The sequence below is a fragment of the Muntiacus reevesi genome, chromosome 4, assembly GCF_963930625.1.
Source record: "Muntiacus reevesi chromosome 4, mMunRee1.1, whole genome shotgun sequence".
NCBI classification, from domain to species: Eukaryota; Metazoa; Chordata; class Mammalia; order Artiodactyla; family Cervidae; genus Muntiacus; species Muntiacus reevesi.
This window is the reverse complement of record NC_089252.1, coordinates 125413096-125438692: the sequence shown is the minus strand read 5'-3', so window position 1 is coordinate 125438692 and position 25597 is coordinate 125413096. Positions and strand designations below refer to the sequence as shown.

General features: G+C 35.6%; 1 protein-coding gene across 5 annotated transcripts in view; it reads right to left on the bottom strand.

The window, feature by feature from the left end:
• The window catches only part of NAV3 (neuron navigator 3), an 888057-nt gene that overhangs the window by 58283 nt on the left and 804177 nt on the right, over positions 1 to 25597 (bottom strand). For all 5 annotated transcript variants that reach the window (XM_065934132.1, XM_065934129.1, XM_065934130.1 and 2 more), the window contains 4 exons: positions 22802 to 22990; positions 20318 to 20370; positions 12270 to 12293; positions 9746 to 9823 (listed from right to left, as the gene is read on the bottom strand). In XM_065934132.1, the coding sequence (XP_065790204.1) occupies positions 9746 to 9823; positions 12270 to 12293; positions 20318 to 20370; positions 22802 to 22990 (344 nt within the window). The remainder of the gene's footprint in view (positions 1 to 9745; positions 9824 to 12269; positions 12294 to 20317; positions 20371 to 22801; positions 22991 to 25597) is intronic.

Below are 25597 nucleotides of genomic sequence, written 5' to 3'. Positions count from 1 at the left end.
TTATTCTTTAAGTACTATGACTATCACAGCTGGCTTTCAGTGCTGACTTTCCTTTAACACAAATCTTCATCTATTATTTCTAAACTTCAGCTTAAAAATCAATGTTTCAGTCCTGACATGTAATGTGAGTTCAACTACTGAAAGAGAATGATATTTTGCAAATAATAACACCTTCTAACTTGCACATCATAGAGGATTTGACACCCACCAGAAAGTTCTGAGTTGCCAAGTGTTTAGACTCAAAGCCCAAGAGGAAGTCACTGCAATAGTCAATGGACGAATGTTCCTCACATTTTATACCTGCACGATGACCTTTGAAGATAGTTAGCTCCTCTGTTGAAATGATGCTTCCTCCAAGTGTCAGACATCTGCTGACAGCTCTAACATTATCTTTCCTTTTTTCCTACTTACAAAGAATTCAATCAAAAAGAGTTGTCTTCACCCTCCAAACTCTTTTCAATAAAAAGGGCTTTTATTTGGAAGTGTAGGTAGGCCAATGAGAGATGATATTCAGTCTATTAAATTTTATTTAATTTCTTTTATTTAAATTTCTGTGGTTTTCCTTTAAATCTCAGAGAATTATACACAGTGCAGTGCATAACCATAACTCTTATGATTAAGAGATATTTGACAATCTTATTATAGCTCTAAAATAGTCCAGTTTCTCCTGACACACCATTGTGCAACGGCTTGAACCACAGAATACCAAGCATGAAGACACGCTTCAACCTCTCACTGGGGCTCGATGCAGAACCACATATATGTTGTCTCAATGTGATTGAGTTTTATTGCATCCATAAAAGATTCAGGTATAGAATATTTTACAACTTCCACCTATAATAAACTATGTATGGGAGAAATTTAGTATATGAGAGGTAAAATAGAAAGGAGTGAGAGGGCGCAATTAAAATAAAGTGCTTTGTAACCGTACCAGATCTGAAAGGCTGAGGTATCTAATATCAAATGGATCACAGGAGTTCTAAGAGTTAGGGCACCAGAAGTTTATTTCATTATGAGTAACAGCCAGAAGCTTATTCCCTTATTGGTAACAGCTAGAATGTACAAGTCCTTTCCATTAACAGGATGATATTAATACAAAAGTATCTTTGTTCCTAGCTCTGAGTCTATCCTGGGATGTCTTTGTTTTTCAGACACTGTAATATACAGAAAAATAATTTGTAGAAAATGCAATTAATCTTCAGTCCACGTGTAAAATTCTGCTCTCTTTCCATCTATCTACAAACCAGAAACAGATTCACAGACATAGAGAACACACAAGTTGCCAAGTTGAGGGGGTGGGAGGAGGGAAGAGCTGGGAGTATGGAATTAGCAGATGCAAACTATTATATATAGTTGATTATATATAGATGGATAAACAATGCGGCCCTACTGTATAGAAGATGGAACTATATTCAATATCCTTTAATAAATCACAATGGGAAAATATATATATAAAATATGTAAAAAATAATGTCTATATGTGTCAAACTGAGTCCCTTTGTGGTACAGCAGAGGCTGGCACAACACTGTAAATCAACTCTACTGAATAAAAAAATGTGAAAAATAACCCAAAAAACTCCCATCTATTCTTTTCCCACTCCCTTCTCCCTCTCGCCTCTTTTCTCTCTCTTTCAAACACACACATACACGCAACCTTAACGGTACTCCAAGGTTTGTTAGCAGGTTTATTTGGATAAATAATCTTTTTTTTTAAAGAACAGTATCTTATACTTGAAAATGTTTCCAATGACAAGGAAGGTCATTACATCAGACTCATTACCCTCAGAAATTGGCATAAGGTTATGTTTCACTTTCTCTTGTACTTAACCTTCACATTATGTTAAAAGTGAAAAAAGGAACATGTACAGCCCACTGGGTTATCACAGTGAACATTCTTGCACTTGGCAGCCAAGTCAAGAAACAAGACATTTAAAGATCTGGAAATACTCCCTTGTCCCTTTTTCATCTCTGTCCTTTCTGCCTTCTGCAAAGATAACCACTACTGTGACTCGTGTGATAATTATGTTCTTGCCTCTGTTTTAAAGAGTTTGGCCACCTGAACCTGAATCCCTAAACACTATGTTTTAGCATGGCCTATTTTTAAACTTTCCAAGTGAAATCACATGGCATGATTTTTTTGGTGACGGTTTTCTTTTGCTTAACACTGTGTTTTCAGATTCAAACATGTGGTGTGTAAGCAGGAGTTAGAAGATACTGTAAAGCACTGCTCTATCTGATTTAAAATTTATTTGTCTATGGTGACCATTAGAGCTGATTCTAGTTTAAATTGCTAAAAATAATTCTGCTATGAAGATAAAATGGGTTACTAAATCCTAACACTAAAATTGCTTGTTTTCCTTTAAAATAGAAAAGCTTTGCTAATATTCACCAAAAGAAATGCAAGATTCTATACAACACTGAAAAGTTTCAAGTCTCTCAAATAATTGTAAGGTTTAGCTGTTGGACTATAAGTCCTTGAATGTATCGTCTTATAGAAAATTAGTTCATTTTACCATCTGAGCAATATATTGCTTATATGTTGTAGTTGTCAGTGAAGATAAAATGTTCACCATTAGAACACCAATTTTTAATCTTTAGAGAATTTCTCCTCATTAATTATTTACAAGAACATTTAATTGGCTACAAAAGAGTATTTTAATTTGAGTCATATTGTTCTCAATAAAAAGTATGTTAAAAGTATGCTTATGAAGTGCTGCTTTAAGTTATATCTCCTTGGCTTAATTTATCACAATAGCTTTGTTAATTTGAATATTATAAACAGTAAATTTCTCACCAATTAGATTAATAGAAAGGCAGTACAATAAATAAATAAAGGAAGGAATTTCTACCAGTGATAATCTTTGTCACCTTATTGGAGAGAAAAGAAAATATAAGACCGGATTAAACTATAGGAAAATATATCTTAGCTGAAAAGCTTTATAAAATATTGACTTTAAAAAAATTTTGGATTTTTAGGGGGACTGTTAATCATAGTTTACAGGGTTCTGAGTTTTCCCTTAGAAGCTGCATAATTTTCAAATCAGAGTAAAATTGCATTAGTGTATTAAGGGCAGATAGATACGGAAACAGTGAGAGACTTTATTTTCTTGGACTCCAAAATCACTGCAGATGGTGACTGCAGCCATGAAATTAAAAGACATTTTCTCCTTGGAAAGAAAGCTATGATCAACTTAGACAGTATAATAAAAAGCAGAGACATTACTTTGCCACCAAACGTCTGTCTAGTCAAAGCTATGTTTTCTCCTGTAGTCATGTATGGATGTGAGAGATGGACAATAAAGAAGGCTGAGTGCCAAAGAACTGATGCTTTTAAACTGTGGTGTTGGAGAAGACTCTTGAGAGTCCCTTGGACTGTAAGAAGATCAAACGTTTTAATCGTAAACGAAATCAGTTCTGAATATTCATTTGAAGGACTGGTGCTGAAGGTGAAGCGCCAATATTTTGGCCAACTGACTCATTGAAAAGACCCTGAAGCTGGGAAAGACTGAAGGCAGGAGGAGAAGAGGATGAAAGAGGATGAGATGGTTAGTTAGCATCACCAACTTGATGGATATGAGTTTGAGCAAGCTCCAGTTGGTGATGGACAGGGAAGCCTGGCATGCTGCAGTCCATGGGGTCGCAAAGAGTTAGATACGAATGAGCGACTGAATTGAACTGAACTGATTAATGAATATTCCCTGCTTGTATTGGGTGACGTCTGTCAAGGTAATAAAACAGACAAGACTGAATATTAGTTAAAGGATAAATTTTTAATACATACTGTCTTTAGTTTTGGAATCACATAACATAATCTGAATATACATGTAAAGAATTGTGGTACTAAACAATAAGATGGAATATCATTGTGAAAAATGCCTGCAATTGCATCTGTTCGTTCAGAATTCAACAACATCCCATCAATAAAATAAAAAATACTCTTTACATAGATGTATATGGGGATAGATAGGTAGGTAGCTATGTATAGATGATTTTATATACATGACTCTGAAACATCATAAAGGTTTCATATATATATATACATATAAAAATATATATGTAATAATCCCTTCAAAGTTTGTCATTGTTAATTATGTGCAAAATATTTTTTCTTAAACGAGATGCAGAAAAACAAAAGTAACTGCCTGATTATGTAAAAATATTAAATAGAGCAAAGAAATAGGGCACAATCCTAAGCAAAATAAAACCTGAGAAATTTTTGGTTAAAAGAATTATGTGCTGAAAGGCAAAGCACTTTCTTTGGTTACAAGTTCATTCAGCAATATCTTTGAAAGCTAGTAGTAACAACTAGCCTTCGTGCCCATTTCCAGATCATCTAAGGGCTGAAATTTGTAAGAAAATACATTAAGACACAAACAAATGCATCCCACCTGGCTTGGCTTTAAGAAGTTGTGGGCGAGAGGCAACTGGCTGTCTGTCTGATACGACCATTCATTCCTGGGGGCCGTGTGGACTATGGAGCTCCTGTTCAATGGCGGGGTATTGATTCAAAGAAAGCCAGACAACAGCGCTGGCCCACATTGCTCCTCTCCTTTCTACAGACATCCTAATGGACACATCTCTAAACAGAGGCTTCCTAGGGCTTTCTCCACTCTGCTCAGAGACCTGCACAAATTGCTGGGTAGGCTCAGCATACCTTCCACTGGATGTGGGTTATACTCTGTCAGGTAAATGAGATGAGATAACCAAATATATTTCTGACTTACCAGTGCCCCTTTTAACGAAGGGGAGAAAGACATTTTAGTAGAGAAGCAGATGTTTCCAATTTAAATATTAAAACACAGATTACTGTGTGGACTCCATATAAATATAATAATGCCAGGTCCAAACATCTGATACATCAATTACCAAAAAAAAAAAAAAAAGAAAAATCCCAAATTTAGGAAAAACATTTAAGTCCTGACAGAATTATTCATATATTAAGTAAACTGAATAGATCTTAAAATGACTACTAAATAAATAATAACAGTTAATGATAATTTCTATAGAACCAAACATAGCAACTTGTATTTATAAATCATGGCTATTACACTTCTATACACCAATGGCCATTATAATGATCCCATTTAACCACAAAGTAAAGTTTACTTGTGGTTTGAATAAAATAATAAAAGACATATCTCTACCTCCAAATAGGAAATGCACAAGAGTAAACATTTTTCAACTTATATTGAAGCAATTCTACAGAAATTTTTTTCAGTCTTATAATTAATTTTTATACAAGTATATTAAAATGTATGCATATATATTACATACATCAACAGATGCTGATTCAGAGGCAATGAAGTAAAGTACACTTTGAATGAAATTCAAATGCAGCATTTCCTAGAACTGAGGAAAAGCCAAGTGTTTTCTCAAGTAAATCCTTTGAGGACTCATAATGGTGCACTGAATCTAAAGTGACATTTTAAACTAGATGCTGAAGATAATGAGTTCAAGACAGTTTGTACCTTATAAATAATTCAAATTTCTGAATGTGTAAAGGAGATTATATCCTTAAAAATACAAATGGACATAAAGATTCCACCCCTAGTAATTATGAAATTATTAAATGTTTAAAATAGGATTGGCATTAAAATTATTTTATAAACATTGATGAATTCATCCACTTATACAAGTTCTTCGCTACTGCAATATCTTTAAAGTGAATTTTGATAAGCTGTTTTGTAAAAGATTGGAAGATAATGCATATCTTCATTACCTGAATCTCCTGACTTTTATCTTCTGACAGTTTCAGCAATACATTTATCTGATGGTAAAAAACTTTAACAACACATATTACCACCAAATAAAAAAAACACTAAATGGTGAAATAAGATAGAAATTTGCAAGAAACTAAAAACTAGACATCTCTTTTAAAAATTGTGATAGGTCTTTAGGTGTTTGATCTTTTAACTTGAAATAATTATAGATTCACAAGAAGTTTCAAAGAGAGTACAGAGGACTCCTGTACCCCTTTACCCAGCTTGCCTCAGTGGTTACATTTTATATAATTATAGTGTAATATCAAAGCCAGAAGTTCATTATTGGTACACATATGCAGATTCACACATGTAAAGAACCTCCTTTCATCACCACCAAGCTCTCCCTAGTTTTATACCCACCTCTCAGGAGAGAGGTGATCACCATTCCTAAACCCTGGCAATCAATACAATTTTGTCATCAGAGAATGTTGAATAAATGGAAATATATAGCATGTGGCCTTTAAAAGTCAGACTTTTTTCACTCAGCTTAATGCACTTGAGATCCATTCAAGTTGCTGTGTGTATTAATAGCTATCATCCATGGTATGTATGTATGTATCAGAATTTGTTTATCCATGGACCTATTAAGAAAACATTTCCATTTCCAATTTTTTCACTATTAAACAAAATAAAGGTTCTATGTACAGGTTTTTGGGTGGGTCTGAGATGATTTGAGAGTATTTCTAAAATGTATTATGACATAAAAACAGGATAACATACAAAATAGGATTAAGCTTCCACCCATGTGTAAAATATACTACTATTGATAACACAGACGTGGACAGGAGAGGCTGGAGATATTTGGATAATTTTTCCAAGACTAGCACTTTTTAAACAAATTTATGTACTTGGCACTACCTTCTCTAGTTTTGTGTTTCTTACTTTTTTTTCCCTTTATTGCCCCTTAGGGAGACAATATAGATTTTTTTCCCCCTAATTTCTCCCTTCTTCCATGACCATTTTATTATCAAAAATATGCTGGATGTCTGTTTATATTCTCTCTGTATATCTCTGCTTTATGCACAAAAAAATACTTCATTTTGTTTTGTTTTGTTTTTTTACTGTAAGAAACTATATTCATGTTTTGAAGGTTATATCAATGCTCAGCTGAGGATACATACTCCATAGTCAGGAAAACAAATCAGTGAAAACAGTGTGGCATGCATGACTTGAGAGAAGTGGTAGGTAGTCAATGGCTCACATGTTTTTAAAATGTTTGTTACCCTTTGAAACAGTGGCGCTGAGTTGTCCCCCAGGACCGTCCTCCTATGTTAGAACTTGGTTCCTTCCATCGGTTGTGTGTGTGTGTGTGTGTAAGCCTTTGCAAGTGTGTACTATATATATACCAGACCACCTGACCTGCCTCTTGAGAAACCTGTATGCAGGTCAGGAAGCAACAGTTAGAACTGGACATGGAACAACAGACTGGTTCCAAATAGAAAAAGGAGTACATCAAGGCTGTATATTGCCACTCTGCTTGTTTAACTTATATGCAGAGTACATCATGAGACATGCTGGGCTGGAGGAAGCACAAGCTAGAATCAAGATTGCCAGGAGAAATATCAATCACTTCAGATATGCAGATGACACCACCCTTATGGCAGAAAGTGAAGAGGAATCGAAAAGCCTCCTGATGAAAGTGAAAGAGGAGAGTGAAAAAGTTGGCTTAAAGCTCAACATTCAGAAAACTAAGATCATGGCATCTGGTCCCATCACTTCATGGGAAACAGATGGGGAAACAGTGGAAACATTGTCAGACTTTATTTTTTGGGGCTCCAAAATCACTGCAGATGGTGACTGCAGCCATGAAATTAAAAGACACTTACTCCTTGGAAGGAAAGTTATGACCAACCTAGATAGCATATTAAAAAGCAGAGACATTACTTTGCCAACAAAGGTCCATCTAGTCAAGGCAATGGTTTTTCCAGTGGTCATGTATGGATGTGAGAGTTGAACTATGAAGAAAGCTGAGTGTTGAAGAATTGATGCCTTTGAACTATGGCATTGGAGAAGACTCTTGAGAGTCCCTTGGACTTCAAGGAGATCCAACCAGTCTATCCTGAAGATCAGTCCTGGGTGCTTATTGGAAGGACTGATGCTGAAGCTGAAACTCCAGTACTTTGACCAGCTCATGCGAAGAGTTGACTCATTGGAAAAGACCCTGATGCTGGGAGGGGTTGGGGGCAGGAGGAGAAGGGGACGACAGAGGATGAGATGGCTGGATGGCATCACCGACTCGATGGACATGGGTTTGAGTAAACTCTGGGAGTTGGTGATGGACAGGGAGGCCTGGTGTGCTGTTATTCATGGGGTCACAGAGTCGGACACGACTGAGTGACTGAACTGAACTATATATATGTATTTATTCATGAGTATATAGAAGAACAATGCTGAAAGGACACACAAGAAATCAATAACCATGAATGGAAATGGGAGTCTCAGAGGGAAAAACAAATATATATGTCTTTTATTAAATGCTTATTTTAATTTGTTTTTCTTTTTAATACAATATACATGTACATTTGTCACTTGGTATCCATGGGAGATTAGTTTCAGGACCAAAGTCCATGAATGCTCATGTATTACGTTGGCCGTCCGCATCTGAACTACACATTCAAGAGTTCAACCAATCATGTATGGTGTATGGTTGAGCTCTGAACAACATGGATTTGAACTTGTGGGTCCATTTACATACAGATAATTAATGTGTGAATCCACTTATGTGAGGAGTTTAAAATATCATGCATAAGTGGACCTGCACAGTTCAAACCTGTGTTGTTTAAGGGTCAACTGTATTACTTTTAAAGTGGAGAAGTGGTATAAATATCACTGTGTAAAAGCCCAAATTCCATTATGTATAGCAGTAATGTACTAATCTAATAACTGAGTATAGAAGTCCATGCAAGAGAGATTTACAAAAGAAAATAAAACTCTGACTAATCATTCAAGACGTTTGTATCTTTAACTATCCAGGGCATAGGGTCAGTTACTGAGCCTTCCTCATTGCAGACAAACTTCTCTCAAAGTTAAAAAAAGACAAAATCAATTCCAATACAGTGCCAAGATGAACTCCTTGTGAAGGAACTAACTTACACACTGAGGAAGGAAAATCCCTCTTATTTAAATCATACGCAATGGGCCTGCACCTGCTCACTTTCGCTATGCCAAGCTTTGTTGAGATGGAAAAACTCAAGGGAGAACAGAGAGGGGTAAGGCAGTGAACCGGCCCAAAGCCACCTGGTGGGGGTGAGCAGCCTGATGCTGAGCAAAGGTGTCAGGACACAGGGCAAAGTAGCCGGAGCTTCCTCTCCCCTCACCGCTGCGTCGAGTACCACTGTTCCTCAGGCCCACACACACGCCACACGTCCTCATGGACATCCGCGTCTACTCTGAGTGCCCCCTGGCACCCTGAAAGATCTTCAGTAAGTGTCAGTATCATTGGGAGTCTTTAACACCATCATTTTTGCTATCTTCGGCTCCTTGAACTATCAGAAGGCTACCAAGGTTTCTGAGAGAACTACAGCTCATTTACAATACAGCTAAGATACCCAAATTCAGACCAATCTAATTTTTGAGAATTAATTGGATGTTCCATTAATTGTTCAATAAATTATGCTGAAGGAGGCAGAATGCATGCTTTTTTTTAATCTCATGGTCAATCACTGTGAACCCTTCATTGTCTTGTGGCTTAAGAAAGCCTTATGTATGGGGAATGATACAAATAAGAAATAAGAAAAGAAATAAGCTTTCTAGATGTTACCAATGTTTCAAACCTACAAGAAACAAAAAGCCATTTTAACCACATTCTGATTCCTCATCAACTTGGATTTAGATGCTATGATCCAGTGGGCACAGTCCCCTGATTTAGGAACTTAAGTTTGTATCATTTTGGACATCTAATGCTTGTGAGCCTGTTACTAAAATGATCCCATTTACTATATAAACATCTGTTTTAATATGTCAAAAAATTAAAAGTGACTTACATTTGCTGAAAGCTGAGATGTGAGGGTGGCAACTTTCTCTTGTGATGCAACCAGCTCTCTCCGTAGTTTATGGATTTGCTGAATGTAATTAAAAAAAGTCAAATCAAAAAAAAATCAAATCAAAAAGTAGATTTTAACTTAAAACTACGAATTTAAGCAAACACTATAATTAGTTCATTCTAATACCACTGTATCAGCACCAATTTCTAAAACTTAAAGAAATGTGAAAATTGGCTACCCAGTAACAATTAAATGCCACTTATAAGAAGAAAGGCAAGTGCCTATGTTCACAACTGAAGTTCAAATTGGCACATTAAAGGATGCTTATTTGTTCACTTGTCATTTACTTCAATGATCATTTGCCATTGCTATTTGAATCCAGAATCAGTTCACTTTATCTACTGGTCCTTTTACCTCTAGAAATTTATGGTAATAAAAGCTTTTCTTTTTAAAAATTAAACACATACATATATTTTCTGGGTCTTTTTCATTTTCTACCCATTTTTGTATGTTTATTTTTATTTCCTATATTTTGGCAAGTACTAATAAGCTGTAGAATATTCTTACAGTCACTGAAAGTTAGCTACAATTCAACATTTAATGATTCCATACTTGAAAATAATTTTATTGGCTGGAGTTTTCATTACTAACACTTAGAGAAGCTTTCTCAAATATTTATTATGATGTCATTTATTCAGTGAGTTACTATGAGCTCCAAGCAGAATCTCTTTATAGATTATCCGTAGTTTGGAAAAAAAGGGGAAAAATCAGTAAGACTGTGTAAATGGCTAGATAAACCAATAACAAAAATATGCTAAAATGTTTTCCTTTTTTGGTTAACTCCATACTCAAATAAAAGTGAACCAAAAAAACGTGAGAGTATGTATCATTTTGAAGTTTCAGTACTTTCCACAGTTTAATCTGCATGTCTCATGATGCCATGAAATATAAACAGTGATTAGTAAGGTTAAAATGTTTACAAGAATCTGAGACTAAAGTTTACAAACACACTTTTGGTCTCAAGGGATTTTAATTGCTTAGATGTCAAACATTCTACCCTGATAATTCTCATTTCTTCAAAAACAAGTTGCTATTGTTGCAGTTGGACTTTCAGAACACTATCTTAGTTTAAAATAACATCCTTAATACAGTTCATTAAGTGCCTATTTTTTCCTACTCATTAGATTTTTGTAGAGAAGAAATGATGGTCAACATTCAAAGATTCTAAAAAAGAACTAAATTTTAAATTGGGAATAGAGACAGGGGATATTTACATAATTTCAGCAGATGTGATTCCATTTGATTCCTGTACTTTAAAAAAAAGACACACCCAGATCCAAAGAGAATTTGGGCTCATTTAAATGATGATGACCACAAATAGCTCTAGAGGCATCTATTTTATTCTTGAAACAGTACAAAGTCCAAAGAACATTTCTCAAATTAATATTCTCTATTACATGATTATATTTGCTTTAAAATTAAGAATCCAAGAAACCTGAAACCAATGTAAATCATTAAAGAAAATGATCCACTATGGGTATAAATAATTAAAGTGGAGGTGGATAACTGCTAATATGACAAATAGGTGTGGTACTTGTACACCTTAGTAGCTACACATATTACGATCAATGTAGGAAGCTTCGCCATGTCCCCATGATATAAATAATTTAGGTTTTTCAAAACTGTATTTACTCTTTGGTCCAGCAATTATACAGATAAAATTGGAATAATTTACACTTTCTCAATATTTTTATGATAATATATATAGAAAGTAAAATATATTTTATTGTAAATATTGTAAAGTAAAATAATACAAACTTTAGAAGACTGATAAAACAAAACTTCAAAGGGAAAAGTTACTTTGCAAAGGCTATTGCCAATGCGTTTTTCTCTGCTCAGGGTAAAACCAATCAAATAGTCATTAGCACATCCTGAATAAAGGCCTAATTAAAGTCCCTCTGCTCTGCTTGGAAGGACAACTTTCAAACAAAGGGAAAGAAAAAGCATGTTCTCTCCAGGTTGCAATCTGATCTGTATGTGATTGTAATGAAATACTTGTGAAGTGTGTGATTAGAATAACATACTGCACTAGACACCAAGTGATCAGAAGCAGAAACGTACTGGGACCAAATAATAGATGGACTGAAATGCTGGTAAACTGCATTGTGGAGGTCTAGTGCCTCATTTTAATGCTTGCCCCAATCCATGTGCTTGGTCTCACAGCAGTGCGGGAAGAGACCACACATTTATTCATTCATCAAAGGTTTCTAAGTGATTACTACTAGACACAACTTAATAGGTGCTGAGTTAAGACTCCAAGTTAGAATGTGAGAAGAGAGGTTGCTTCTAAAAACTTAAGTTTCACTTTCTTTTAAGACGAAATATCCAAGACTGTTTATCACTGCTGGGTCACCTCTAGCGGCAGTGTTGGAGTTATGGGTTGTATCACAGAGCCCTCTGGTGGTAGAACTACTCATTTCATCCTAAATGAAATCGAAAATAGCTAAAAAGGCTGCTAGGTTACCTCTGAATGAGCCTTTTCTTCAGCCTGTAATAGATAAAAGGAAAAATAATTTAACTATAAAGAGTATCAATTCATTTCACAAGTATAAAAGAATACAATAAATATACTGTGTAATTTAAAATGTTATTTTGGTCTAACGTAAGAATAATGAAATATAAGATATTAAATAAGTTAATAGTAAAAGTAGGAACTATAGGACTGCAAATGATATTTATTTATATGTAGACAACATGGTATTTTGAAAACATACGTTATTTGACTGATGGGTATACACTGTGTCTTAAAATCCTTAAAAGTATAGAATTAAAAGATAGTGCTACCCTAAAATCCAGACCACAAATAACAAAAACAAAAGTTGTAAAATTATACTTTAAAAAAGGTGAGTGCAGAAAAAAGTAATAAATTTTTTTTCATAGATTTTAGGAAATTTGTACCCCGTGAAATCATAGAGATTTTTAGTCAAGACCTTTTCAGAACTTCATTCAGTGATTTAAAAATCATAAAGAATGCCAAATACAACTACAGGAAAAACATTTACCTGTACTGACAACCACAGAAAATCAGCTTATTATTTTGTTTACTTTTCCTAATGATCATTAAATAACTTTATTGGGCTGCAAGCCAGCAAAACAGTAAAACACCCAGTGGTGAGGTGGTGATAAAAGTGGTTGGCAAACACAGGCTCTATAGATGCCGGAAATAAGCATGCTGTAGGGCCTCCAGGGGTGTTTTGGCCTCAGCTGTAGAAAACTCCCAGCTCTGTTTTTCTTCTTCTCACTGGGCTGCAAAAATGCCAAATGATGAGTTACATGTGCCATTATACTTGGGAAGCTCCCTCAATCTGAAAAAAGCTGGAGAATGCATAATATTGCTGAACATTACAATTCTGTTCACTGCCTTGAGCAGCTCCAAGGTTAGAAAACAATCTCTTACCTCCTATATGTCTTTCTGGGACACTTCCTGATTAACTGATACAGAACTACCAGAACCACTTTTTAATTATTTCATTTCTCCAGAAAACATAAAATGAAACAAAGTAATATAACTCTCAGGATATTTTTTATGCATAAGCACCTCTTTTAAACTGGGTTTTGTCTTTTATATATTTTCTCTATTCTTAAAAATACGTATAGTTAGTAAGATACTGGGATAGTATCCCGACAGTAACAAGACTGGGAGCTGACTGTGGCTCAGATCATGAACCCCTTATTGCCAAATTCAGACTTAAATTGAAGAAAATAGGGGAAACCACTAGACCTTTCAAATATGACCTAAACCAAATCCCTTATGATTATACAGTGGAAGTGACAAATAGGTTCAAGGGATTAGATCTGATAGGCAGAATGCCTGAAGAACTAAGGATGGAGGTTTGTGACATTCTACAGGAAGCAGGGATCAAGACCATCCCCAAGAAAAAGAAATGCAAAAAGGCAAAATGGCTGTCTGAGGAGACCTTACAGATAGCTGTGAAAAGAAGAGAAGTGAAAAGCAAAGGAGAAAAGGAAAGATATTCACATTTGAATGCAGAGTTCCAAAGAATAGCAAGGAGAGATAAGAAAGCCTTCCTCAGTGATCAATACAAAGAAACAGAGGAAAACAACAGAATGGGAAAGACTAGACATCTCTTCAAGAAAATGCAAAGATGGGCTCAATAAAGGACATAAATGGCATGGACCTAACACAAGCAGAAGATATATTAAGCAGAAGTGGCAAGAATACACAGAAGAACTGTACAAAAAAGATCTTCATGACCCAGATAATCACAAGGTTGTGATCACTTACCTAGAGCCAGACATCCTGGAATGAGAAGTCAAGTGGGCCTTAGGAAGTATCACTACAAACAAAACTGGTGAAGGTGATGGAATTCCAGTTGAGCTATTTCAAATCCTGAAAGATGATGCTGTGAAAGTGCTACACTCAATATGCCAGCAAATTTGGAAAACTCGGCAGTGACCACAGGACAGGAAAAGTCAGTTTTCATTCCAATCCCAAGGAAAGGCAATGCCAAAGAATGCTCAGGCTACCAAACAATTGCACTCATCTCACACGCTAGTAAAGTAATGCTCAAAATTCTCCAAGCCAGGCTTCAACAGTACATAAACCATGAACTTACAGATGTTCAAGCTGGATTTAGAAAAGGCAGAGGAACAAGAGATCAAGTTGCCAACATGCGTTGGATCATAAAAAAGGAAGACAGTTACGAGAAACATCTACTTCTGCTTTACTGACTATGTCAAAGCCTTTGACTATGTGGATCACAACAAACTGTGGGAAGTTCTTCAAGAAATGGGAATACCAGACCACCTGAGAAATCTGTATGCAGGTCAAGAAGCAATAGTTACATCTGGACATGGAACAACAGACTGGTTTCAAATTGGGAAAGGAGTACATCAAGGCTGTATATTGTCACCCTGCTTATTTAACCTATATGCAGAGTACATCATGCGAAATGCCAGGCTGAATGAAGCACAACCTGGAATCAAGATTGCCAGGAGAAATACCAATAACTTCAGATATGCAGATGCTATCACCCTTATGGCAGAAAGCAAAGAACTAAAGAGCTTATTGATCAAAGTGAAACAGGAGAGTGAAAAAGTTGACTTAAAACTCAACATTCCGAAAAGTAAGATCATGGCATCTGGTCCCATCACTTCATGGCAAATAAATAGGGAAACAGTGGAAACAGTGACATACTATTTTTGGGGGGCTCCAAAATCACTGAAGATGGTGACTGCAGCCATGAAATTAAAAGGCACTTGCTCCTTGGAAGAAAAGTTATGACCAACCTAGACAGCATATTAAAAAGCAGAGACATTACTTTGCCAACAAATGTCCATCTAGTCAAAGCTATGGCTTTTCCAATAGTCATATATGGATTTGAGAGTTGGACGACAAAGAGAGCTGAGTGCTGAAGAATTGATGCATTTGAACTGTGTTGGAGAAGACTCTTGAGAGTCCCTTGGACTGCAAGGAGATCCAACCAGTCCAACCTAAAGGAAAATCAGTCCTGAATATTCATTGGAGGAACTGATGTTGAAGCTGAAACTTCTGAAATACCTGATGTGAAGAACTGACTCATTGGAAAAGACCCTGATGCTAGGAAAAATTGAAGGCGAGAGGAGAAGAGGGTGACAGAGGATGAGATGGTTAGATGGCATCACTGACTCAATGGACGTGAGTTTGAGTAAATTCTGGGAATTGGTAAGGGACAGGGAGGCCTGGCGTGCTGCAGTCCATGGGATGCAAAGAGTCGGACACAACTGAGTGACTGAACTGAACTGAATACTTAGTAAGATAGTAGTTAAATAAAGAGTAGTTACCTAACAGAATCCCAATAGCCTTTATAGCAAAACTGTTTTAAAAATAAACACTGACATAAAGGTTTACATCTCAAATTTATTTTAAAGTGAAGTGAATCTTTAAGTAAAGATTCAGTATTTTAAAATTATAATAATTTCAAGGTTCATATAGTTTGATTTTTGTATCAGACATATAAAGGAATTTTAAGACAATTTCATAGACAGAAAGAAAGTTGTAAGTTGTTTGCCTTGAGACATATGGTGTGATTAACCCTATTTGGTTTCCCTGGTATTTTGAATATTTACTGCCAGTTTATTCTGTCCAAATCCTGCTTTTAGGCTTGCTAGGATTATACAGAACTGATGCTCAATAAGTAATCTGCATGTTTAAAAGAGCATTGTAAGTTATTTACAAAAATTGTCTAAAAAGAAATTCATCACATTTTTATTATTAATAAAAAACAATAAGTTACATACACTACATGCATAACTATTACATATTAATTATATACATGTATATGCATACTGTATAGAATCATTTTGTTTACTGACTTCTCAGAACTTTTTGTTTAATCTTTGCTTTCTTTCATAAGGTTTGGTTAGCAATACTTGGTAGCTGTTACCATAAAATGGAAGCAGTGAGCCAGATTATTAATATTATATTTCTTTTGGTGGGCTAGGCATGGATTGATGATATATGATGAAATATGATTACTTCTCAGTATTAAATAATGGTTTTGAAGCTGGCTCAATGTCCTCAAGGATGGTAAACAGTACAAAACATCTTGCCTAAATAAAAATATATTAGATGCTTCTTTATTCTGCAAGCTTTTCTTGGCCATCCACTCATCCTTTCAAATTTATTAATTAAAAAATATTTGCTTTATTATTAGTTGTGTGTTAGGAACTATGCTGAAGGGATCCACAAAGAACTAACACAGCCCTCACTCTTATTAAATCAATACAAAGTAGATTAAAAGTACAAAACCAGTTCAATACAATTTTTAATGTACAGCCACTCAGAAAACATCTATTGCAAAGATCAAAAATTTAAATATTTAATAGAACTAAAGAATAAAAACTGCCTTGGGTATTAAAAAGAAAAATCACACACCCTTCCTAGGCTATTTTCCCCCACTTTTCATAAAGATATGGATACTACAGAGTTATTTCTTTTCTTCAAGAAATGCAAAAGCACAGTAATAACTAACAATGCAAACTCAGCCTCATTGTCAGCAAGAGAAGACTCAGTGGAGGCTGGGTCTTGTCTGAGGTCACACTAACATCTTAAAGGGGTGGTGCTGTAAACACTAGTGGTAAAGACTTCCTGCCTATGCCTATAAGGGAGACGTAAGAGATGTTAGTTTGATTCTTGGGTCAGGAAGATTCCCTGGAGAAGGAAATGGCAATCCATTCCTGTATTCTTGCCTGGAAAACCCCATAGACAGAAGAATCTGACAGGCTACAGTCCATGGAGTCGCAAAGAGTTGGACACGACTGAAATAACTTAGCACGCATAAACCTGTAAGAATTTCATCTCTGTGTTGATAGATATTCCACTCACTTTCCAAAGGAACTTAGAAATTAGAATTTTCATGTAAAACTCCATATTTCACGATGTCGGCTTAGAATTAAAGACAAACACACAAACCCAAAATTTGCCAAGGGTAACAGCTTGGCAGGTCAGATTGTGATTTTTCAATCAGTTTGTAATCTCCCTACTCAAATATTCTGAAAGATGACTTACTCAGCTTTATAACAAGATACCTTTGAAAATTTTACCAAGTTATAATTGGTAGAGACTTCAAAAGTTGAATGTGAAGAAAGAATCCTTTCAATTGGATTTATTGTACTTGTAATTAGACAGGCAAATGCCATCTTTGTTTGTTTAATAAAATCCCATAAATTGTATAAATGATAGTGTCAAAGATTGTTTCTATCCATGGTGCCTAAGAACAGTATATTGCCTAATAAAACAAAATGTCTAACAATCTTCCAAAAAAAAATTTTTTTTTTCTTCTTTTTTTGGTCATCCAGCTCGGCTTGCAGATCTTAGTCCTCCAACCAGGAACTGAACCCAGGTCCTTGGCAGTGTAAGTGTGGAGTCCTAACCATTGGATTGTCAGGGATCTCTTTAATTATTTTATGAAGGAATATCATGCACAATTGTGTTACTTGCACATGGCATATTTCAAAAGGTACAGTTCACAAAGACTATGACATAAATGGTGCTCCCATGAAGTTTACAGTTTTTTTGTAATTAATGGTATAGAAGGACCCTCTTCTTCTCTAATAATTGTGGAAGTCCCTTGCACAGATTGGATAGATCTGGCTGCTCTTTGCCACCTTATTTTACAGGTATAGTCCAAAGAAATTGAGCAACTTTTCTGATGTCAAAAATGTAAATGAACTGAATCCTTGTCCACAGTCCTTAAGGAGGCATGGAAAAAAAATGATAAATTGATTTTTCACTTCATGGTTTGAAAAACATGTTCACAGACACCCTTTCATTGCCAGTTAAATCTCAGGGCATGGTAATGGGGCACTGGAGACAGAGTGACTCCTCATCATCTGGAGCCTTCTCTTCATTGCTCCACTAAACATGCATTTGTCTGAATTGTCTAAGTACAAGTAAATAATTTCCATCATTTTCAATAAAGCTATTTAAATTTCCTCATTTCCTAATAATATCACCTTCTCATGTTTTGATCACCTAATCCATTCTTTTCACACTTAACATGAGCGTCTATTTTATCACATAAACATGTGTGTATAGACTCTTTATTTTCATCTCTTCCTATTTCATATTGTACTCTTAATGCAATACTTCCCATTATACTTTCTAATTTATCCTTATTTTGACATCTACTCCTGTAAACCTATAATATCCAATATAGTAGCCACAGGAACATGTGTCTATATAAATTTAAAGTTGTTTTTGTTTAGTCGCTAAGTCGTGCCTGACTCTTTTGCAACCCTATGGATTGTATCCTCCCCAGTTCCTGTCGGTGGGATTTCCCAGGTAAGAATACTAGAGTGGGTAGCAATTTCCTCCTTCAGAGGACCTTTCTGAACCAGGGGTGGAACCCACGTCTCCTGCATTGACAGGCAGATTCTTTACCATCTGAGCCACCAGAAAAGCCCAAATTCATAGTATGCAAAATTAAAAATTCAGTCTCTTTGTCACACCATATACACTTCAAATACTTGATAGCCACATGTGACTAGAGGTTACTATATTATCTAGTACAGGTGTAGAGTATTTTTATTATCACAGAAAGGTCTATTGGACTTGTGTATACTAATTAGCCATCTGTTTTTCCTCAACTCACACTCTTGAGTTTTTTTCAGGCTACATGAAGGTGGTTTCTTATCCAAATACTGCTTCTATATAATTTAAAATATGACTGCAATGATGTCGCACCTTCGATGTTATAGAGAGACTTCAACTGCAAATGTTTAATTCAGAACATATCTCCCCTCAAGCAATGGCATTGGTCCAATAGGAGGAATATTACATCTTAACATATTAACATATTTTTTGCATGTTTTTTCTATACATTTTTACATTTCTCACTTCTTTCTCCATTTGCCCAAAACAGTAAGTAAAGTTGCTCAGTCGTGTCCGACTCTTTGTGACCCCACAAACTGTAGCCTACCAGGCTCCTCTGTCCATGGGATTTTCCAGGCAAGAGTACTAGAGTGGGTTGCCATTTCCTTCTCCAGGGGATCTTCCTGACCCAGGAATCGAACTCGGGTCTCCATCATTTGCAGACAGACTCTTTACCGCATAAGCCACCAGGGAAGCCCCAAAACAGTAGATTTATCTAAACACTAACAGTAATTTCATTATTCTTAGATCTGTTGACAATTTTACTCATTAAAAGGAGAAATGATAAAAAAAATATTGCCTCTACCAATGATAGTTTTATCTTGAGGAACTTTCTAAAGCAATAAATATATAACAGGGCCATAATATTTGAACTAATGAAAATGAGTGAAAAAAACCAGTGTTGCCCTTAATGCTTAATTACTTAGTGACAGCTGAGGCTTTTGAACTTTTCATGAACTTTTAATACAGAATTAGGGGTTAGTCATAATGTTCAAGCCTCAGTGAGATTCATAAACTAAAATATACCTAGATGAAGGAAGTTTTTTGTAAAACATAACTCCATGTAGACTAATTTTTAGAAAATGATGAAATTATATTAACTGGGCAGAAAACTTACACTTGCAAAAACAAAATATATTTCACACACTGGAAAAATAAGTCGATATACTGGCATTTCCCTCTTAAGAAATGAAGTTTTAAAAATCACACTCTCTAAGAAGATTTAGTTTAAAAATTCATTATGCCTTTTATGCTTTTATCCTTTAATACAATCTTCTCAAAAAATGAACTTAAACAATAAAAAAAAAGAAAATGAAGAAAATACCATAGAACAATTACCAATCAGAGAACCAAACAAAGAAAAGTGGTCAGTATGATAAAGTTATGATGGAGACTAGCACATAGTTTTAAGAGTTTTGAGTCACAAACCATCAGGTCTTCTGAAGTTCAGTTTTTCATCCACTCATTGATTACAAATACGTGTGTCAGAGTAGAATTGGTAGAGTACCTGCCTCCTTACCGGATATGCAAGAGCTGAGCGTACACCTCTATGTCACTGTGGAACTTCTGTGTAAATGTCAACCTATTTAAAAAAGGCTGGCAAAGGCAAAAGGTTTTTCTCTACAGCCAACACTTACCGTAGAGTAAAGAGAAGACGTGCTGGAGACCAGTGATAGTGAGGAGCCGTGAACTGAAGAAAGCAAAAAAGAACAAGAGGTGAAATGATGACGTCTGTTCAGAACCGAAAAATGAAGACTAGGTGGTTAAGGAAATAAAAATAACATAAGAATCTGAGGACAAGCCTGCTGTTAATTTTTAGAGATCCAAATGCTGAACCATGGGAAGGTCCCATACCTCTCCCCTAAAGTACTTCCTCCATCATGCACAGAGAAGAATTGACAAATGCAAGCCCGTCTAGTATGCCATGCACATACTGCAAACCAGAGTCAGCTCTAACATAATAATTAATCAGAAAATCAAGGACATCTTAAGTTACTATGAAAGTGTAAACTTAAAAAATTTTTTTATGTATTTTATTCAATTTCATTTTTTATACATCAAAGATTGATTTTCAGTATTTTTCTCCATATACGTTCAGGGAAATAAGCTATTTCAACATTATCTATGATGAGCTGATTATACTCTTTTAAATGAAGTATAGTTTCTTCATAATTTTAGTAATAGAAGAGTACTTATTTCAAGGTGGTGTCTCTTAGAAATTAAGAGTGGAAATTTTATACTGTCTTTTGGGGAGGTGTAGAAAAATACCATGTTGATCAGTTAACAGAATGGTTTATTACTTGTGCAAGTCCAAGATATTAAGCTCAAAGGAGGACACAATTGTGCTTAATTATACTTGTAGAAAAATTCTTCCTCTTTTCATTATGGGATAATAGATAGTTATTTCTGCTTATTCATCCATTAAAGAAACATTAGTTGAGTACACACAATGTGACAGGCCCTTGCTAGATGCTGGGACTATAAAATTGAATGCCACAATTCTCAGAGCTCAAAGAGAAATAGGAATATATGTAGCTAAAAAAATAATCCCAATGGGGTCATATAAATACTGTTGAGAGCAATGTACTGGGTAGTAAGAATGCACCTAGGGGCGTTCACAACTGGTCTGGAGAGGTCTAGGAAAGCAGTTGAAATGATAATAAAGCAGTGACTTTGAGAGATATAAGGTCAGATTATTTATCCATATAAAGGAAGGCCAGAATTTCCAAGCATATATATAAATTGCGTTCTCTCTGCCAGTGAAGCACCATAGAAAGCCATGAGCAAGTTTAGCACATCATTTTTCCAGTATTATAAAAGGCCTATCTGTGAAGAGAGAGAGAACCATTTTAGAAATGCAATGACTTTACATTTCAGATTTGTTATATTTTGTCTACATCTGCAGCTATCAGGAGGCTCTCAGGGTAGAATTCACTATTTGTCACAGTGAATTCAGTGGTTTGGTTAATATCCCAAAAGGCAGTGGCAACTGTGGTCAAGTGATTTAGTAATAGCCTGGTAAATATTCATATTACAACGATGACCTGAAGACCACGAGTCAATTTTCACAGCTGCCTCAATTTTAGTCAGAAGATGTTTTAAAAATGAAGGTAGGAAGGGGGAAAACAAAGGAACAGAATCACTCTGTACTGTGTTTTCATCCTCAGAAATTACAGACAGAAATAGGACCTAACAAAGTTATGAAACTTTCTCAAGTTTATACCACAAATAGACAGATGACCAGCATGTTTCAAGATCTAGAGTCTTTTCTGTTATAAAAACTTACTAAGGACCAGGACAGTATAGCTGACTGCCTCTGATTTTATTCTAATTAATTTGAACTTCTATGTTTACCTTGGTTTTATTCTTAACGAAAAGTGCTTTATAAAATGTGTGCTACAATTTTCCTTTGTGAGCATTTAAAAATTATTCATTAAATCAAAGAGGAAAATCTCTCATATTATTATCAAATTTTACATTTGGGGTTATACAGTTTAGAAAATTATACACATTCGAAATCAATTAAGCCTCCTGAGTTTTTCAAAGAGTATTTGTTATAAAGTGTCCATGTAGAATTTTACAACTATGAAGACATTTATTAGGTCAGGTGAGAATTTTAATGTAATGGACAAAGGAAATATAACTTATAAAGCAAAATGTAGGTGCACTTTGAATTCTTAAACGATATGATAATAAAAACTAACACCAGCGGAGTTTCTGAGAATAAAAGTTGGCAGCATATGGTTGTTTCACAGGAGAACTTTTTTCTGGTTTATGTATCTTTTATGGTTTTTTAACCAACGTGTCAAACGAAGCATTCACTTTAATATTTGGCAAACCACAGCAAATAGTCTCTAAAATTGCCCAGGTTTTCATAGGGGAACACCAGATTTTTTCTGAACTGTCCTATAGTCAAGTATTAATCTAAACTATTTCTGTCATATTTCCAAATGCATAAAGAAACAGAAGGTAATACAGACTAAAACGTCTTCAAGTTCCAGGGCTCCCGAAACAGAACTACCCTACTAGATTTACTCTTGAAGGCATCCTTTTGACATGAGTGACGTGAGAGCTTTCAGGCCTGAAGTAACCAGCTTCATCCTTATTTCCCCCAGGCCTACCTTCTTCCATGCTGTCCCTGAATGAGCCTGAATGACTGATGGCCCGTGGCCTCTCCTCCAGAGACGTGGCACTCCCACAAAGCTGGGAGTCGTCATAGAGATCGAAGGACGAGTCTTGGGCTGGGATGCTGTTTGAGCGCATCATGCTGGGTCCAGGAAGGTTGAACTGAGAAAGATTGGTTGGGCTCACTGAAAAACAAAGTGCACACAGCCCATTATTCCAAGACTTGGAAGTTTGCCTCCGAAATTTTCAATAGCAGTTACAGTGGAGTCCCTCTTTTTTCTAGCACTTTCATGGCAAGCAGTATGTCAATTTCTAAAACAATATTAAATGAAACCATCAAGTCACTTCTACTGTTTTTTTCCTAGGAATAATATGGCACTTCCTGCTGCCCATTATGAAGAAAAAATTGTCTTCCTAGAGTCTGAACATTTATTTTTAGAGAAAAGGTAATCTAAATTTTCCAGGAAAATGTATATGAAGCTTCCAACAAAAGATTTTCAGTCAGTTTGAGCTCTAAATTTTTGTCAGTTCATAATCAGACCCATCACTATTATCAGAGTTAGGTTATAATAAAGAAAAATAAAAATGAAATATAATGTAAGGTACATGGTTATCCACAGCTCATTGTGAAGTTAATCACTTAAAACTACTTTCTATTGTATCTAAGATAAGAATGTCACAGTGAGACTATCAAAAGTCACAAACTTGTATCTCTCAAGCAATGCCTTAAGTCTGTAATTTGAAACATGAATTTATTTACCTAGTGCCTATTGCCAAATAGTCCTAATAACATTCAAGTGTTTAGGCCAACTGATTGTCATCAATTTAAAGAAATATGTGGTTGACTGAACTGGAAAACAATATTGCTTTAAATTTGGAATAAAAGCAAAACAGAAAAATTAAGGTATATATTTATCATAATTGCTCATATTTAAGAAATACAAGTTGTTCCAGACATATGAGGAAGCAGGCAGGAGACCCTTAAGATATGAAAAGAATGGCTGAGTACTTTCAAAATCTTGGGGAATTTATGTCTTTGGCTTAGAATTGGTCCGATAAATATTCAAAACTTGCTATTTTTTTTTTCTTTGACATAGGCACTACATTTCTTAATGTAACTGCTGGATCTCAGAACAATGTAAAATATGGGGCATATATACTATGAGATAACTTTAGAAGACTATCTCGTATTTGCCAGGTACTATGCTGGATATTTTACAGGTATTAATGAATCAATGCACAGAACAACTCTGACAGAGCTAGTTGTGAACTGAAGTAAAATAAGAGCAAGAAAAGTAACATAAGACTTGGAATTATATCTACGTGTGCATATGTGACATACAATAATGAAAGAAAGGAACTTTGGATTTGCAAAGTCCCCAATCCACTGGAAGAAGGGAAGAAAGGGTGGAAAGTAGGGGGGGAATAAAGAAAGAAAGGAGAGTGAGGGTATAAAAGTTAGAGAAAGATCTCTCAGGTACATTCCTTCAGTGGGCAGTGACGAGGCAATGACTGTAAAGACGACCAACAGATGCCCCAAAGGACATTCTAGACTTGAATGCGTGTGTTTGAGGTGTCTGGACTGGAGTAAATCTTACTATCTTAGGTTCACAGTTATGAATTGACTGAATACATTTGCAAGTGTATCATTTTAATACATATATATCGAGAGAGGTTAGAAACACACTTCATTCACTGACTTTGTGCAAATTCTCACAAAATGGTTGCAGATATAGCCAGGTAAACTCTCCTTAAATAATTTCAAAGCATAACATTTCGCTCATTCAAAATGAAGTCGTAATGAGGACTAGGGTGGATTTTAAAAGGGATGCTTTGGAGTGGGGAGGCTGGGGCCAACTGAGAGAGCAGCACTGACACAGGCCCACCACCACGTGTGAAACAGGGTGCGAGGGGGAAGCTGCTGCAGGGGAGAGAGCTGAGCTCATGGCCCTGTGGGGACGCAGACGTGTGGGGGGTGACCAGGAGGAAGGCTCAAGAGGGAGGGGGCTGCGTGCACATGTAATTGATTCACTCTTGTACGGCAGAAACTAACGCAGCGTTACAAAGCAATTACACTCTGATTTTAAAAAATGACATAAGGATAGTAGCTAGCTTTGGGGGAAGGTATGGATTGTGGCTGGGTTGCTAGATGGGTGGAAGGGAGGTGTTGAGAATGTACTCATCTTGACCAGAATGAGAGCCGCATGCATGTTCACTTGGAAATAGTCATTAAAGCTGTGCTTTGTATTTTAAAGATAAAAGGAACAGTGTGTATTTATAAGCATTTCTGAGAGGTTCTCCATTGGAAACATATTCATTTTATTTAAGAATGTTCAATTAAGTTAAATCTATGGCAGGCTTGCTTTTTTGTTATTGTGGTTGAATAGAAAAATCAATATAGCAAGATCTCTGGCTTCAAGAGTGACCTCTAGAAGAGGTGAATGAAAGGTAGAGAAATTAATAACATAAAAGAGACAGAGAAAAGGTATGTAATAGAAGACAAAAGTATGATGGACACAGAATTTCTGTAATGGGACACAGAATAGTACAGGGCATCTAGTGGTAGCTTTGCTTTCCACTTGCTTTAGGCAAATATTTCCATATCGACACTTCAGTTTCTTTGTAAGCTAAAAAAAAGAAAAAAATTGGCAGAATAAATGGCCTCTAAGATCCATTTAAAACCAGGGTACATGTAAACTTCTCTAATAAGTGAGATATAGGTGTAACAAGATATTATGGAAAAAGAGGGCTACTGGCTTTGCCTTAAGTCGTATATCATACTAACGTCACTG